Source organism: Embiotoca jacksoni, unplaced genomic scaffold, assembly GCF_022577435.1.
Source record: "Embiotoca jacksoni isolate LCO1_2020_lvr unplaced genomic scaffold, fEmbJac1.0.p SCAF_11, whole genome shotgun sequence".
Taxonomy (NCBI): domain Eukaryota; kingdom Metazoa; phylum Chordata; class Actinopteri; family Embiotocidae; genus Embiotoca; species Embiotoca jacksoni.
The window spans coordinates 11,392,613-11,408,573 of NW_027185241.1; the positions used below are offsets into that span (position 1 = coordinate 11,392,613).

General features: G+C 40.4%; 1 protein-coding gene across 2 annotated transcripts in view; it reads right to left on the minus strand.

Annotated features, from left to right (window-relative positions):
- The window catches only part of LOC138194444 (F-actin-uncapping protein LRRC16A-like), a 65,992-nt gene that overhangs the window by 6,786 nt on the left and 43,245 nt on the right, over positions 1-15,961 (minus strand). The window contains exons 16-35 of one of the 2 annotated variants that reach the window (XM_069143185.1): positions 14,774-14,878; positions 14,081-14,150; positions 12,500-12,581; positions 12,315-12,414; positions 11,966-12,020; positions 9,313-9,485; positions 8,638-8,706; positions 6,781-6,874; positions 6,491-6,589; positions 5,819-5,947; positions 5,510-5,641; positions 4,936-5,111; positions 4,690-4,777; positions 4,249-4,389; positions 3,131-3,151; positions 2,415-2,481; positions 2,012-2,238; positions 1,649-1,758; positions 1,225-1,473; positions 911-1,121 (exon numbers count right to left, since the gene is read on the minus strand). In XM_069143185.1, the coding sequence (XP_068999286.1) occupies positions 911-1,121; positions 1,225-1,473; positions 1,649-1,758; positions 2,012-2,238; positions 2,415-2,481; positions 3,131-3,151; positions 4,249-4,389; positions 4,690-4,777; positions 4,936-5,111; positions 5,510-5,641; positions 5,819-5,947; positions 6,491-6,589; positions 6,781-6,874; positions 8,638-8,706; positions 9,313-9,485; positions 11,966-12,020; positions 12,315-12,414; positions 12,500-12,581; positions 14,081-14,150; positions 14,774-14,878 (2,398 nt within the window). The remainder of the gene's footprint in view (positions 1-910; positions 1,122-1,224; positions 1,474-1,648; positions 1,759-2,011; positions 2,239-2,414; positions 2,482-3,130; positions 3,152-4,248; positions 4,390-4,689; positions 4,778-4,935; positions 5,112-5,509; positions 5,642-5,818; positions 5,948-6,490; positions 6,590-6,780; positions 6,875-8,637; positions 8,707-9,312; positions 9,486-11,965; positions 12,021-12,314; positions 12,415-12,499; positions 12,582-14,080; positions 14,151-14,773; positions 14,879-15,961) is intronic. The other variant, XM_069143186.1, reaches the window with a different exon arrangement.

The following is a 15,961-nucleotide window of genomic DNA, read 5'->3' on the forward strand; positions in this document are numbered from 1 at the left end:
CTCTTTCCTCCTCCTCCTCTCTAACCTCCTCCTCCTCTCTAACCTGGTAGAATCAGGGTTGTTTGTGTTTTCATGTCAACATGGTGTCAGGTGCAATGACTCGCCTGAAGATATAAAGTCTCGGCATCTTTGTGTGACTGTGATTGTAGCTGCCTTTTATTTTACATACTCTCCCAGCTGGAAACCGCATTTAATGAGTGTTGAATAAATCCTGTTTGACAAGGGGAGGCTGAACACCTACAGCGCTTCGTCCCCAAAACAAAGTCCAATGTGTCCTTATTCAAACAAGCATCTCTCTCTCTCTCTCTCTCTCTCTCTCTCTCTCTCTCTCTCTCTCTCTCTCTCTCTCTCTCTCTCTCTCTCTCGAGCTCACTGTTCAAGCCAATACCTGGATATCACTATCATAGCACAATTAGCCTTAATTCATCTTTATTTTTTTTACCTTATTTTGATATTGATCAAAATGGATAAAACTAGATTTCAGTTTTTGAGAATCATTAAGAATAATTTTTAAGCACAAATGTTCCTCATATGTTATTAAAGGAATGAATAAAACATTTTACAAAAACACTGTATTTATAGTTTATGTACAGATGGAAGTCGAGACCTGAGTCCAAACATAAAGTTTTGAACTTCTTCCAAGGAATACAATTACTGTAGTTTAATATTGTCATTCTTTTTTTGTTGGACCATGTGAGCTGTATTTGTTTTGCATTTTTTTTGTCTATGTAAAATGCACTTTTTCATCAATAAACCATTCTCAACTAACAAATATTGCTGGTGCAGCACATACTGTACTGTATTTATTATAAAATGTCAGGTTCATGACCTTTGCCACATGTTACTGTCTCGCGTTTTCACTCACTTTCCCGCCTTCTCTGTAACCGCAGTGTTTTTGGCGTCACTTTACCTTGTGTGCTCTCCTCTCCTGCTTGGCCTTCATCTCTGCCAAGAGGCCGCTGCCTATCATCTGCACCCCAGGGTACCGCCTCCCTCCCTGAGGGCTTCCTCTGCCATCTAAACCTTCCCATGGTTCGTCGATGGAGTCTGGTGTCCTCAGCTCCTCTGAGCGGTCTGAGCTGCTGCTGTAGTCGTTGGTCTGTGAGCGACTGGAGGTATCTCTGCAGTGGAGATAGAAGTGGTCAGTCAGGCTGGGATAGACATAGAGGTCTAGATAGACCTACTATAGCCCAAAAATAATCCTGCTTTTGTTTTCCACTTTACCTTGACTTTGGCTCAGGGGCTGGGCTCTTAACTGCCACCTTGGGTGAGGAAGGCTCCTCAGGGATGGTGGGCGCTGGCGCAGATGCTGCTGAGGATGTACCCGAGGAGGCTGCAGTTGCCTGGTTTTTCTCTGATTTATCTGATTTGTCTGATTTATCAGATTTGGAGGATCGTTTGATGAGGTTCAGAAATCCCCCTTTACTCTTCTTCTTCTCTCCATCCTGAGATTCTGAACTCTTGAAGAAACGTCTGAGAAGAAGCAGGACAAGAGACAGACAAAGAGGCAGAGGGTTGAAAGACTTCTGTTTGATATTTAGGAAATACAGATGATGAATATGATAATCACCACGAACAAGTACACTTTAACTCATCTGTATTGGAAAAAAATAGGTGTAAAACAGTCCTTCATGAGCATAATCCTTACTTGGAATCCATCTTGGTGACTTTTTTCGAGAAGAACTCATCTACACCCTCATCCACCCGTCCCATGAGGCCGTTCTGTTCCCCATCTTGAGATGGAGTGCTATTGATTTGCTGAAAGAAAAGGTTGAAGAATCTGATAGCGTGTCTGGACCAGCTGACAAACAGGAGATACTGTTTCAATGCAATGTTTGAGTAGTTTATATACAGTATATGTTTACTCAGATTTCATGCTTGCACTATGACTATATACATCTTTCCATTTTAGTCTTATCTTATGAGTGACTATAAGTGTACCTTTGAGGTATTGATGTCTTGAACTGAACTTAAAAAAAAAAAAAATTTTGAACTGCGAAGCTTTACTTACAGGTATTTTGCTGGAATGTTTTTTTTTGTTCCTCCGTGGTCGTAGTTTGGTGAAGTGCTGTAGTTTCTTTTCTTCCTCAGATGGCAGCTCTACCATCACTCCTGGGGGACGTTTTTCCAGTTTAGACTGGACCAAAGATGGAGTACGTGCAGTTTGAGATGAAGTAGAAGTGTCCTCCATGTGGACAGGGACATCCTCCAAAGCCTTGTCTAGGTCAAATTCCATTTCTGTAGGTTTGTAGTTTGATAATTAAATCAAAGGTGGATCAATACTGAGGAATTATTTGAAAGACCAGACACAGAATAATCAAAACATGCCATCCAGTTAACCTCTTGTAGTTTAAAGTAGAAAAATATCATGCTATTGTATTCTAATAAATCTCAGTATTATTTAAAATACTTACCAAAGGCTCGTGATACTGGCCGCAGCATTCTGCTGTGGATGCTTTTCCTTTTGGATTTAGGAGTCATCTGCAGAGAGGAACAGATAATTGGACATTTGTGGCAACTGAGAAAAAAACACAGCACGATTGGATGAGTAATGAAGGTTTGATAAGCCATGTATGCAGGCTTGTGTGGTTTCCTCAAACGTGTAGCTCAGGATCTCTGGTAACAAACAAAAGTACCAACTGAGTGCTTTTCCAATCAGCAGGGCACACTTGTGAATTCATGACATGTTTTCTTCATTATTCATTTATCCTAAAATATAAAGTAATAGAATTAGCCCAGCTGCTGTGGCTATTCAGGAATACTGTATACACCTAATTCACTGTCTTCACATAGGTGCATATTATTATAACATTAACAAGGTGGTGATGACAGACGGTGCATTTAATGAAGAGACGCAGTGCAATGTGGCAAAAACAATTCAATTAACAACATTCAGCAGCATACAAATTATTCAAAGAAACAAATAATTATGCGTCCTATTATACTCACATTGTAATTTACCAGTTTGTGCTCTACATGACTTTTTAATGGGATCAAATTGTAGAAAAAGCTACAGAAGACTGTATAGCAGGCAAGCACAGTGAAGAGAAACATAAAAGGGAAAGCAGAGTGAGACAAAAGCAAAGTGGATAGAAAGGAGGATGTGGAGAGACAGTCCAGGATTACTTACACTGGTGCAGCACAGCACAGTCTCCATGGAGCAAAGGTAGAACAGAGAGGAAGGAAGAGAGGAAAAGGTTGAAGAGAAAGGAAGACAACACACAGTAAGGCCTAATGAAGACAAGAAGAGGAAGATGAAAGAGACAGCCATGCAGCTATGAAGGAGAGAAGAGAGGGAGGTATGAGATAGAAGATTAAATAAGGGAACAGCAGGTAACGACTAAGAGACAGCGGGAGATAGAAGAAGATGCTGCTTTTGTTAACAGCTGACCTCATTGACTCTTTCCTGCCGCATGATTACAGTGAACTTCTGTATTTTGGCAATAATCTGACCTACATAGTAAACTAGACAGATACAAATTTCAGGCTAAAACTCACACATTTTAAGTCCTAGAAAATATTCTCAAACATATGTAGGTGGTCAATAAACACTAACCCTAATGTATTTTACTCTCATTTGGTATTCATCCTTCTAATACTCACTGTAACTGTTTATGATTCATTATTTCCTTGTCATTCCTCAATGACAGAATCCATAAAATCTAGGTCTTTGCACTATTTACTCTGTGCTACAGTACATATAAGCCACCCACAACTGCTGTAATTTAATATTCAGCATTTTGACAAAAGCTGAAGACAGCTCTTTTAATAAATACCAGAATCCAACCTCAATTGTGTTTTAGAAATGTACAATTCCCGAGGTCTATTTTTTTTCAGTTGAGGGTAATATTAAGGCAGGTGCAACTTTTGTAATGCAACTAAATATAACTTAGCTTTGAACTTGCATTATAACACAGAATGAACAGGTTGTAATTATTTCACTTTGCTGTAAATCCAGTCACAGCAGCCAAAACTAGAGGCCTAGTTTATGAATTATTAAAGAGGCTTTTAAAATCCACAGTATTTACTGCCTTGTTAAGTCAGCTGTTTATTTTTTTATCCAAAAAAAGAGAGTTCAAAGTCCAGCCTGCAAGGTTCCATTTATATATATATATATATATATATATATATATATATATATATATATATACACACACACACACACACACACACACACACACACACACACACACACACACACACACACACACACACACACACACACACCTATTGCCTACCAAAACCTACCATACATGTTTCCAGATCATCAAGCCTCTCAGCTTCTAGTATCTCTGTCGATGCCCGTTTAGGAATCTTCTCCTCCGGGACGTCCAGATCCACCGACTCCTGCTGCACCAAGGGACGACCACGACATACCAGATGGTCAGCCTGAGAGGACAGGAGGGAAAACATGGGAGAGATAGCGTGAGAGGAAAGAAAAACAGCAGGAGAAGACAAGATGTGGATAGGCAAGAGTAAGCAAGGCGAGGAGTGTTCAGAGGAGGAGATCAGAGGAGAGGAGTTGGGACGTCATTACTGAATAATCCTAAATCAACTTTAGGCTTTACTTTTTCTGGTCTGGTTGTTAAGAACTGAAACAACCCTGGCAAAAATTAAAGTCAAATTAGAAAATCATTGTTAATCAATGACTGACTATGTAGTTGAGAGTGCTGTTGATTATAATCTTACCAGCGCGTGTTGTGACGTGGAAAGAGCCTCCAAAATCTCATCAACTATGCGATCGGACAGGAAGGACGCTAGACTCAGCTTCACCTCACTGACACAGAGAGAGTTATTTCAGAGGCAAAAGACAGTGTGAGAGGAGGTGCGGGATAATTAAGGACACAACAGACCCAAATGCAACTACAGCGATCTTTTCTAGAAACCCAAATCACTTACATGTACAAATCTAACACATATAACCCACAAACACACCTGATCTTGTTGATAATGTCCACCCCAGACTGCTCCAGTAGGGTTTTGCTGACAAAGCTTTTAGGTACAATCATCTTGGCCGAGCTGGCCCTCATCAGATCTGGACGAAGATTACTCCTCTTCATCACATGAGGACACAGAGACTCTGCTGTATCCACCATGGATTCCAGCAGAGTCTGGAGGGAGAGCAGGGAAGAACAGGACAGGATGATGGGCCTGATTGGTGGTGAAATATAGATCTGATCTGCAACTTTGCTGACTTAAAGCCTACAGTGTTGACATACAAATGAGACTGTGTCATACAGTCATCATGGCAACATAAAATATAGTTTTTATTTTAGTATGGATATAGTTTGTGGTATCAGGTGTCATTTTCTTGCTTCAAAATTCCCTCAGATCAAACAAAATGAGTGTCATTAAGTCATTTTACTTTTCTTTGTCCTGGTGTAAACCACACATTTATATGTAATATGATATGAAATCTTGAGTCACAACTTTCTCCTTAATATTAGATTTGAGGACTCTGGCCAAAAATACCACATAACCCAATTATCAATAAAAGTTATAACCCTACCTGCAGTTCTTGGTCCATGACAGTCGTCACCTCCCCAGCCATGGACTCCAGTTTCTCCTGGATAGGACCTACTGACGAACTGTTCACCTCCTCTCTGGATGCTGATCCAAGGTGGTAGAGGTTAGGAAGTAGCTGGGAACACACAGGGAGGATGACAAGGATTGACAATATGAATATATAAAATAATAATAATAATAATATATAAAAATACTACATCACTAAATTATTGACATTATTCCAAAATGAAATAGTACACATAATATTTAAATTTAAATAACCAAAAGCCAAGTATGATGGGTCTGTCCTCACCGTTTTCGAGTTCCTGGCATCTTTGATGAGGTTCTCTGCTGACCTGACGTCCTCCAAGATGGCGTCCATCTCAGAGTTCTTCAGAGAGTTGAGGTGGTCCTGCACCTTAACACAGATCCTGTCAATCATCTGGAAGACAAAAGCAACAGGACATGGATGTCCGTGTGTGTCATTTGACATGTCAAATATTCAGTAGGAGGTTTTTAGTTTCCCTCTATCTTTTTGACATTTTGGATTAAAACTAACTGATTTAACAATAAAAACTAGAGTGGCTGGACATGTTCAATTGGGTCATTGTAAAATAGTTTTGTCGACATTGAATAGGAACCCAATTTAACAGAAATAGCCAGGTGAGAAATGACAGCGCAACGAGGAAAATCGTACAACTCTTAAAAAGAAAGCTAAAATCCCTATTAGAGAAATTAATTTAAAAGAGAGAAACACATTATACAGATAGAGAACAAAAAAAGTATCCAGCTGTGAAACCACGTTGTCTCAAGACTCACTCTTGACCTTTTCAAAAAGTTAGTGCGATTGTTATGATTTTTCCTGGACACTGTGTTTCTTAGAGTCTATTTCACAACCAACAACAGCTTCATTTTTGACCAAAAATAAAATAGACTACAGTGCATGTATAGTCAATAATAACTGCATCTCCATCTGTATACACACCTGCTGTGTGGTTGTGGTTACGATGCCCTGCTGAAGCCGATACGCCTGTTCCTGTAGATATTTTCTGGTTTCGTGGTTCCTGTACAAATAATTCTCAATCTGGGGAGGAAACACAAAGCTAATGTCATGATAACAAACCAAAGTGATTGTAACTTAAAACAGTATTTGCTGATTCAGTTTGAGTTTCATGATGTTGTTGCACACAGTATGTTTTCAACACTGTAAAAATAATACAACACTATTGTAAGACAGATGGCGGCTTAAGCAGCTGAAGGGAGTACTTGATATACCTTTAGCAATGCATCCTCCGTTTTCTCAGGGCTTGCCTTCAGAGCCTGGGAGGCATCGATGATGGGGATGGGCATGAAACGAATGGTGAAGTTCCTAATGGAGACACACAGCCAAAGGGCATTATTTCACAGTTAGTTTGTGTGATAGAGGAGGGGGAATTTCAATAAACATGAAGCAGAATGATGCATTTAAAGACGCACACAGTGTAGTGTAATGCAATGTGATAACAGTTCAGTTTTGTTTGTAATTTTGTACCACAGTGTAGTACAGAAATAAACATGTCCCTTTGTGCATTGAACTGGCACCATTTCATATAATTTATATTCACATTATTATGGAGGAAATGAAGGTATAAGCAGAAAAAAATGGAAAAAGAAAGAATATATACAATAGATGTGTGGAAATGTATTGATTCTACGATGCATCATGATGCAGGTGGAGGAGATACTGCATTGATGATAATTGCACTAAATCATAGCCAGTGTTTCCCATACATGGAGTCCATGAGGTCGAGTCTTCATCCACCTGAGCAGTAAGATAAACTCACTGTAACATCTTTGGTAAATCTTACACAAGAGCACCTTATTTCACTCTTTTCAAACTAGGTTTTGGCCGCACTTCTGTCTTCATGGTGTACAGGGCAGTTACTGGAGACCTGCCTGTGAGGTGTTTAGGGGACATATGTTAATTGTAGCTACAGACAGTAACCTGGTTTACACTCTCCTCCTCTAAACCCCATCGAGAAGCATCGTGCAATCCAATCTTTGAGAGGTGAATCTTAATCGGATCACATTGTGAGGCAATTGGAGATTTACAACTCAAATACGTTGATAGTTTTCCACCTCAAAGCTAAACTGATTCACTGTTGTTCATACCCAACGAAACACACCTGCAGAGAAGCATGAAAACATGGTTCTTCTTTCACCAGTGAAGATTTGACTGCTATTTGAACCTGTTGACAGATCTACTGTGACCATGGACGAGTCCCTGAAATTCCTACAAACTACCTTCGACCTCCCTTAGATAGCTTGTACACTTCTCCTTTGTCACTTTCTCTGTTCACTTGAAAATGTCCATTATTTTGCAGTATTAAACGTCTGAAAAAAAAAATCTTTAAAGAATACAGAACACAAGAGAAGAGAGGAAATTGAGGGGACAAAAAACCCCACAACAGTGCTCTGCTGAACAGAATGGAGATCAGAAGCAAGAAAAAAGAAAGAAATTGTTCTTTCAATAATGCAGTACAGAGACTCGGAGGGGAAATGAGGAGATGTGCTGCTGGGAGAATATGATAAACAGAGACAGGAGATGAGAGAGGGGAGAGAGGTGCATGTGCAGATGTGTCCCAGAGGCAAATTTAGTTAGACGCTCGTGTCACTTCTCACTCACGCAGAATATTGAACAGAAACATTCACAGTGAGAAGATACAGTCAACAAAAAAATCTGATTTGTTTAGTCTCAACTCGTGTTTTTTTTTTTTCTCTTAATCTGTTATGCTCTCTCTTCCTTTCCCTTCCTCAGCATATATCCTCATGCTCCTGTGTCTTTGTTATATTCCCTGCTTTTGTCACTCTCCCCTCTGTGTCTTCCTTCCTCCCTCCCATCCTCTCTCCTTCCTGTCTAAACACACCTCAAGGTTTGCTCCTGCTCAGCACAAAGCAAAAAGACATCTGGGCTGCAACAGCTAACCGCACATCCATCCTTTCAGCAGCATTCATTCAGTACACCAGCGCATACTGTTAGAACAAAAGTTTGAAAGTGCAATGTTGCATTCACAAGTTTGCAACACATCATTTGGAAAAAGTTAAATACAAGCAGACAATAATCAACTTAAATGTACATGCAGTGCTACTTACTTCTCCAGAGCAGCTGCTACATCCTGGAGCCCCTGAGGGCTGGTGTTGTTCTTATCCCAGATCACAGTCCTGCACAAAACATGACACAAGCAAAGGAAGTGATTAACTCAGCCAGATGGTTTACAACATTTTTGTTGCTATCTGCTGACAATCAAGAGGCATTATAGAACATGTAATAGTTAATAATAGTAAGTACATATATGCATTGGCTTCACTACATGTAGACAAAGACAGTAGTATTAAACCACCTACTGGCAAACTTTGTGACCACATAATGCACTATAAGCTATCTTATGTAGATGTAACTGTAGTATTTCTTTACTTCTTTTCCATTATCATTATTTTTGCCTATTTGTTTATTGTTTCTTGTTATCGGTATCCTTTTATTACCCTATTTACCATGTATAAGTCATTTATCATCTTTTAGTAAATCTTTTATAACACACGTTGGGTGTTGCAAGCAAATGTAGGTGTTTATCAATGTAAATGTTAAGCTCTTAACTCCTCCTGTACAAACATACTGTAGCAGGATACTGCTATATGAATACATAGTGAATGAATTGATTTTAAAAGACACTATGTTATTAAATATGTCCTTATAAGAGAAACTGTTGACGTATACTGTACATAGTCATGTGACATGGTCTCTTACACCTTAACATACTGTATGCTCACCTGAGTTTGGAGTTGATTTGTAGCGCCTTGGCCAGCATCTTGGCTCCCATGTCACCCATGGCGTTCCCGCTGATGTCGAGCCTGCTGAGCGATGAGTTGCTGCCAAGTGCGTTGAGAATGATGGTCAGATCAGTCTTGAGTCTGGAGTCTGCCAGAGACAGAGAGGTGAGGGGCTGGGGGAGGGAGGGGGGAGGGGGGGAGGTTGAAAAAGGATTTATATTATGAGAGCTGTAGCAGAAATGCATTCATTGTATAACTGACTGTGACAGTGTTATAAGAAAGCAGGACAGTCACCACCTGCTGGCTATTCAAACAGTCACAATTGATGTTCAGCCCTCCTGTTGTGTGTATTCAGTTTATTCAAAAGGAGCTTTCTTGGATCTTGTTAGAAATCACGGCCAACTAACAAAAGCTTTTGGAAATTATGTCATTGAGACCATTATTATTCCCTTTGGCAGTGCCAGCATCTTTTCCTGCCCCTGAATTTCTTCACTGTCTGTGGATACTTGGTGTCTGTGTTTTCTGTTTATTGGGATTAATTCAGACTCTGTATGCTCCCTTCACCCACCCTGTGATCTTTGGCAGCGCCTGAAAGAAATTGTGAGCATGCAGCTTGACATCCCAGTCAGAGGTCACAGCAAGTCTGACACCATCACAAAAGTTTTGAAAGATTTTTAAAGTCAATGAAAACTATTTGCATGTTTGTCAAATGCTAAGAATCATTTAATGGCTACAATTTACCAGGATAACAAATCCAGAGTTTTTTTTTCTTAAATCAAACTAAATATTTTGCAAACATAGCGGTAATCATAAAACCCTTTTATTATTCAAAACTCTACAAGTTAATGTGAAACAAATGAGCATTGGATGAAGTGGCTTTCTTTGCAATGTGAGAGTGATCTGAGGGTTCACAAACCCCAAACACTCACTCGATATTACTGCTACTGCTCACCAGATTTAAGCAGCTCTACGACGCATGCCACAGCTGGAGACTCCCATGATCTGGACTCCCATTTCAGAGTCTGTCAACTCATTTATTTATTCTCTGGTTAAACTTTTTTGGACACGACAGTAATAATGTACAGCGGGTACATCTGTTTTGCCCCTTAAATCCCAGTTTCACATAGCCAGACCTTTCTCCTGCCCACTGTGCCAGTGCTGGAAGATGGTCTGGCTGCACCCATATATGTAATTCTGAGTAAATTTATACTAATGTTTTTCATCTACAGTTCTCAGTTGCCGGATTTTTTTTTTTTTGTGAGGTTTATTTTCTATTTGTTAAAAGAATATTTCAGCATTTTGGAAAAGACACACGCTTTTGAAAAAATTGACACCACTCTTATGGTTGTACGCTAAACATGAAGTTCAGAAACTAGCTATTTCCCAATGTTTCTAGTCTTCATACTAAATTAATTTAAGCAGCTGCGGGCTACAGTTTTATGTTTGGCATACAGACACAGAGTGAGATCAGTCTTCTTATCTAACTCGAGGCAGTAAATTCCAAACTTCCCCGACTGAAGCAGATATATACCTTCTCACCAGTGAAACACAGAGCACAGCTTGTGTTTGTTTATCTTCTGGCAGCCAGCAGTCATCCCCACGTCTGACTGCCTGGACTCAGACAAGAACACACAAACACAAGAACTGTGTGTGTAGCTGTGTCACACACTCTGTATGTGATGTGTGTTTTCCCTGGCTACACATGGCAACAGAGGAAAGGGATCAAATTTAAAAACATACCATCTCCACAAGCATTTACTTATCTGTCAGCTCTGGTTATAAAATACTCAAGAGACTGGTTACACACTCTCCCACACAGACATATAGACATTTGACCCCCCCGGGCCAATGAAGCACACCTTCTTTTATCATCAAGCCCTTCTCTGAGATCAAACAAACTTCATTCATGTTCCCTCCCTTCCTCAGTTTGTTTATTCCTTTGCATACATCCCTACTGGATGCCCTTTAACCTGCCACCTTCACCCTCTTCCTATATATTTTCCACTAACCGTCCATCAACACCAACCCCCCCCCCCAATCCCCTGTACTCCTTTCTTTGTACGCCAGCGTCTACCTGCACAGAACAGATAACCAGCTCATAAATGCACATGCCTCCATCTCATACACATAATGACACGCACACCCATACATGGACACAGACGACAAGCACCAAGAAACCAATCCAGCACAGAGCAGTTCAATAGGATCATCAATCTAGCACATCCAGCACTGTGGGAGAGAAAGAAGGGCAGGTACCAGGGCAAAATTTGTTCTAGCTCCCATGATGGAGGGAGAGATAAAATGAGTAAGATGGATTGAAGGACACAAAAAAGGGGAGAAGCTAAGCTATCATCTCTGGGGAATTCTTGGATATAGAGATTTTGATCAGCAGCAGTAAAAGTCACAGGATATTTCAGTCTACATACTTGGGCCGTAAGGCATTTTAATGTTATACTTTATTGATTAGATTTGGGAAATCCAATTACACACCCTTCTACTGGACAGTTCAGAGGTCAGCTGGTGGAGATTCAGTGATTTGTTTTCGCCACTGCTGAAACAGGTATTTGACCCAGAGACATCTGTTTGGAAGATGATCTCTGTATAGACTAGTGTCCCTCACAAAAACACACAGAGAAGGAATTGAAAAACTCACCGAGTCCTCCTCTTGAATCATGTGAACCAGGCTGTCCAACACTGGAGCAAGGTTTCTATTTCAAGTAGAGGCAAGACAGAAAGAGAAGCTTAGGTACATGATAAAAATTATGCTTTTCTTTTATCTAGGAACTTATTAGTAAATTACATTTCAACCAAAACACCTTAAATAACACCTTCACAATGTACTAATACTAAATAAGCAGTGGATGAATAGTTCTTAGGGGAGAGGCAGAGGCAGGCAAGTTATATGACCAAACCCTATTCAGTTCTACCCTGTAATGTCTCCCTCAGCCTAGTCTCATATTGTACACACGAGCTCAACACCATCTTCTTCCCTGCCTTCTTACTTGGATTTGATGTTGTTGAAGTTCTTGCCCAGAGACAGGTGTCTGATGGACCGGTTCTTGGCTAACCAAACAAGCAGAGTAGACAGGTCTGAGTCCAGGCCTGAAAGAAGAGGAATACGAGATTTAGTAGTAGCTTTTAGTTTAATAAATGTAGAATGCAAAATGTGTGGGAACTGCCGTCTCACCATTATCAGAGATATCGAGGCTGGAGATGTTTGGGATCTCAGCGATACAACCTTCAAGGATCTGGGATCCTCCCGACCGCAGCTGGAAAGACAGGAGATTAAACTTCAGATGTTAAGCTCAATTTCCCGCTGCACTACTGCTGGAAAAAGAAAATCCTGCACTCTAACTATACAACTGGAACATAAAGTGTCACAGTTCTTCCACAAAGGATTGCACTGAGCAAATATTGCACAAATTCAACACTGATATTTATAGTTTAAACCTGTGTGAAGACAGGTGATCTAAAACAAAAACATCTGTCGGATTCTCTCAATGAAACATGCATTCAGCTTCTAAGATGACTACAAATTATTATTACTGCAGTTTTTCATTATGTGTGAAATGTTGATGGCAAAAAAAAAAACCACAGAGAATGATCAGCAGGAAAATAATGTATCTGCCACAACAGACGTGCAAATAAAAAGGAAAATGTTAGTTATTAGGAGGGAGCACATTGGTACTTACACAATGGCCAAGCTTAAGGAGGCATTAGGGGAAGAGAACAGCATGTCAAAGCCAAGCCAACAATTACCAACAACAAAATGCACACAGATGCTTAATGATCCTACTTCTATTCCAATGCACACTCTTCAAAGACACATTTGTGCGCACAACACACTCAACAGGGAGTCAAAGCGAGTCGTTATTTTGCATGCAGTCAGCCAACTCGGAGAACAGTTTCTGGCCGCCTCCACCAAACGGTTCATTAAGGCTTCGAAAAAGGGACGGATCGCATCATTTCCCTCGAAGCCTCATTTTGGGAAGATTTCTATGGGAATCTGGAATTGGGTTTCCTGTGTAATTTGTATTCATGAGTTATCTTTAGCAATCACGTTGAATTTCCAGCAAGCTCTCTTTCTGCTATTGAAAGAAGGGGGTGGATGAAGGCGAGGAGCTGGTGTGTGCACATGTGGGTGAGAGATGTGATGAAACAATTAGAGAGGGAAACTGAACAACACAAAACCCTCCCCCAAACCCCCACTTCCCCCTTCCCTCTCTCCGTTCATCACCTGCTGTCTGCCAAGTACTCCATTATGCAGCTTCTTTGCAGTGTCACTGGCCTGTCAAATAATTTTGGAGTGGGTCCTAAAAATCTGATGCAATTGGATGAGTATTGCCTCCAACCTATTAAAAACCACACTCACCAGACTTTAGCTGACAAGGGCACTTAGACAAATACTTCTACTGCCAGAAACCGGGAGAATAAAGGAGAACAATCAAGGAAACAAAGCTAATGTCCCCTTAAAGCCACTGGTTGCAATACTTTGACTCACTCAAGACAGCTTGCACTGTATTTTGCAGCATTGTGCTTAATCTCATCAGCCAACGTAGTTATTTGCTAATGTGATTTATCAATATTTAATAAACGTTAGGGGCTTCAACATATCAAATATCCACATCATTTAGTATTCATTTTCATTTTGAACATGGTGTGAATAGCTCCCAGATCTCTGCTTGCCTTGCACACAGTGCACTGAAAAATGTGAAATATTGTGATCCAGATTTGGAGTGAAAGTGCATTGTGTCTCTGTGGGTCTTACCTCACAGCAGCTGAGGTCCAGAGACACATCCTTCAGGTTAAGGTTACTGGCCAAGCCGAGCAGGAGTGCTCTACAGCATTAGCAGGATATGCAATTAATAGTTAATACATTAAAGAATCAAATAATTTTCAAAGTCAAGGACTCTGTCTTACAAATAGCAATTGTTCCTCCACCCATCTGAGCACCCATGGTCTACAAATGAGGTGTGGTCAGGCGCATTGTTGGTGTAAGGCTATCTTGAGGCAGTGAAACGTGATTGTTTGATTGACCAATGAAAAACTGTTCTTAAGTCAATGGTGCAGTATTTTACTGTTATTTTGAGGGTGCATTATTATTAAGAGAGTATTATGTGCCCACATACTCTCAGGGATGCGCAGCAGCTCACAAACATGCAAGGGGTGCTCTTTTCTACTGCTTGGAAAATCTGCTGTTAAAATAGCAATCCCTCAAGGTGCAAGCACACCTGGCTATAATAGGCGATGGGAGATGACATTCTGATTGGTTTATTTTATGTTACGCTGAAAACACTAACACCCCTTTCAACCATGCGCTTTACTTTGCAATCACATTATCAGCCATTGAACTAGAAAAAGTGGATTTTGAAAGCCCTAAATGCACCTATGCCATGTGAATTAGATTGTGCGCTTAGATCATTAAAATAGAGCCTGAAATGTGAATGAAGCGTCGACTCACTTGAGAGCCTCTGGCGGCAGCTTGGTTCCCGACACGTTGATGGAGCTCAGAGACGCGGCACTGCTGAAGAAATGCTTAAATGAGGGAGGCACCTCTTTGCCTTTCCTACGGAAACAGAAAGAGAACAGGAATAAAAATAATGCCACTATTCACAGATGATGTCACCAACTTTTCAGACAACTTTCTTTTGATCTGATCCCTCCAGAATGCTCAATGATGCAGGAGACCTGACATTAACATTTTACTACTCTTGTCATCTGTTAAAAGCCCCTGACCCACTTCATGTTTTATCTATTGTTTAACTCTTCTGGCTCCACAAATCAGGTAATACAGGAGGGGTTTATAAAAGGAGAATCATTCTAAGTCCCAGATATTATGTCACTTTTATACTGTAACACTTATGTGCACTCAATTGCTCACCTCTTTCTCACTCTCCACTAGCCCCCACTGCCTTTCTGTCCTTCTACATTGACTACACCCATGTTTTCTCCTCCTCTCTCTGTCTCTCTCACCTGAATGTACTCATCTACCTCCACTACCCACCACCCCCAACTCTATGCTCCCCTTTTCCCTGGTGAATTGCTCAAGTCCCTCGAGACACACTGGACACAGAGAGAGAGATAATGATGGGGAGAAAACCCCACCCCTCACCCATCTGTTACGCACAAGATCTGCATACACACAACAAAGCCATGCTATTTAAATTCACTGGAAACGCAATGTAATGACTGCTGGTCACCAGCAGGTGTCACACACCAACATACAGACAGATTGTTTGGCAAAAATAAACTCTGATGTAGACAGGAATATTAAGGTAGAGAGGATAACCACAGATAAGCCTCAGTGGGCAGCTGTAATGAGAACATACTGTACACGTACAATAAGAGGCTCCACCAGGTCAAAGCCTTCCAGCAAGCACATACTGGATTCAAATGCACAGGATACTACAGACCTATTTCTTGTTAAGACATTCTGCCTTTAGGTACTGATTTTACAAAAAGATGCAGTTATAAATAACTAGACTGGTCATTTCATGTTTTGATTTCCCACATTTTTTAACCTTGGTGCAAACAAATCAACACCTCTAAACCATACTTAAAGATGCATAACTGCTCATTGTTTTTAAAATGTATTTGCTATATTCGTCTCTTAATATAAAAAAAACACAATATGTATTCTTTACAAAAA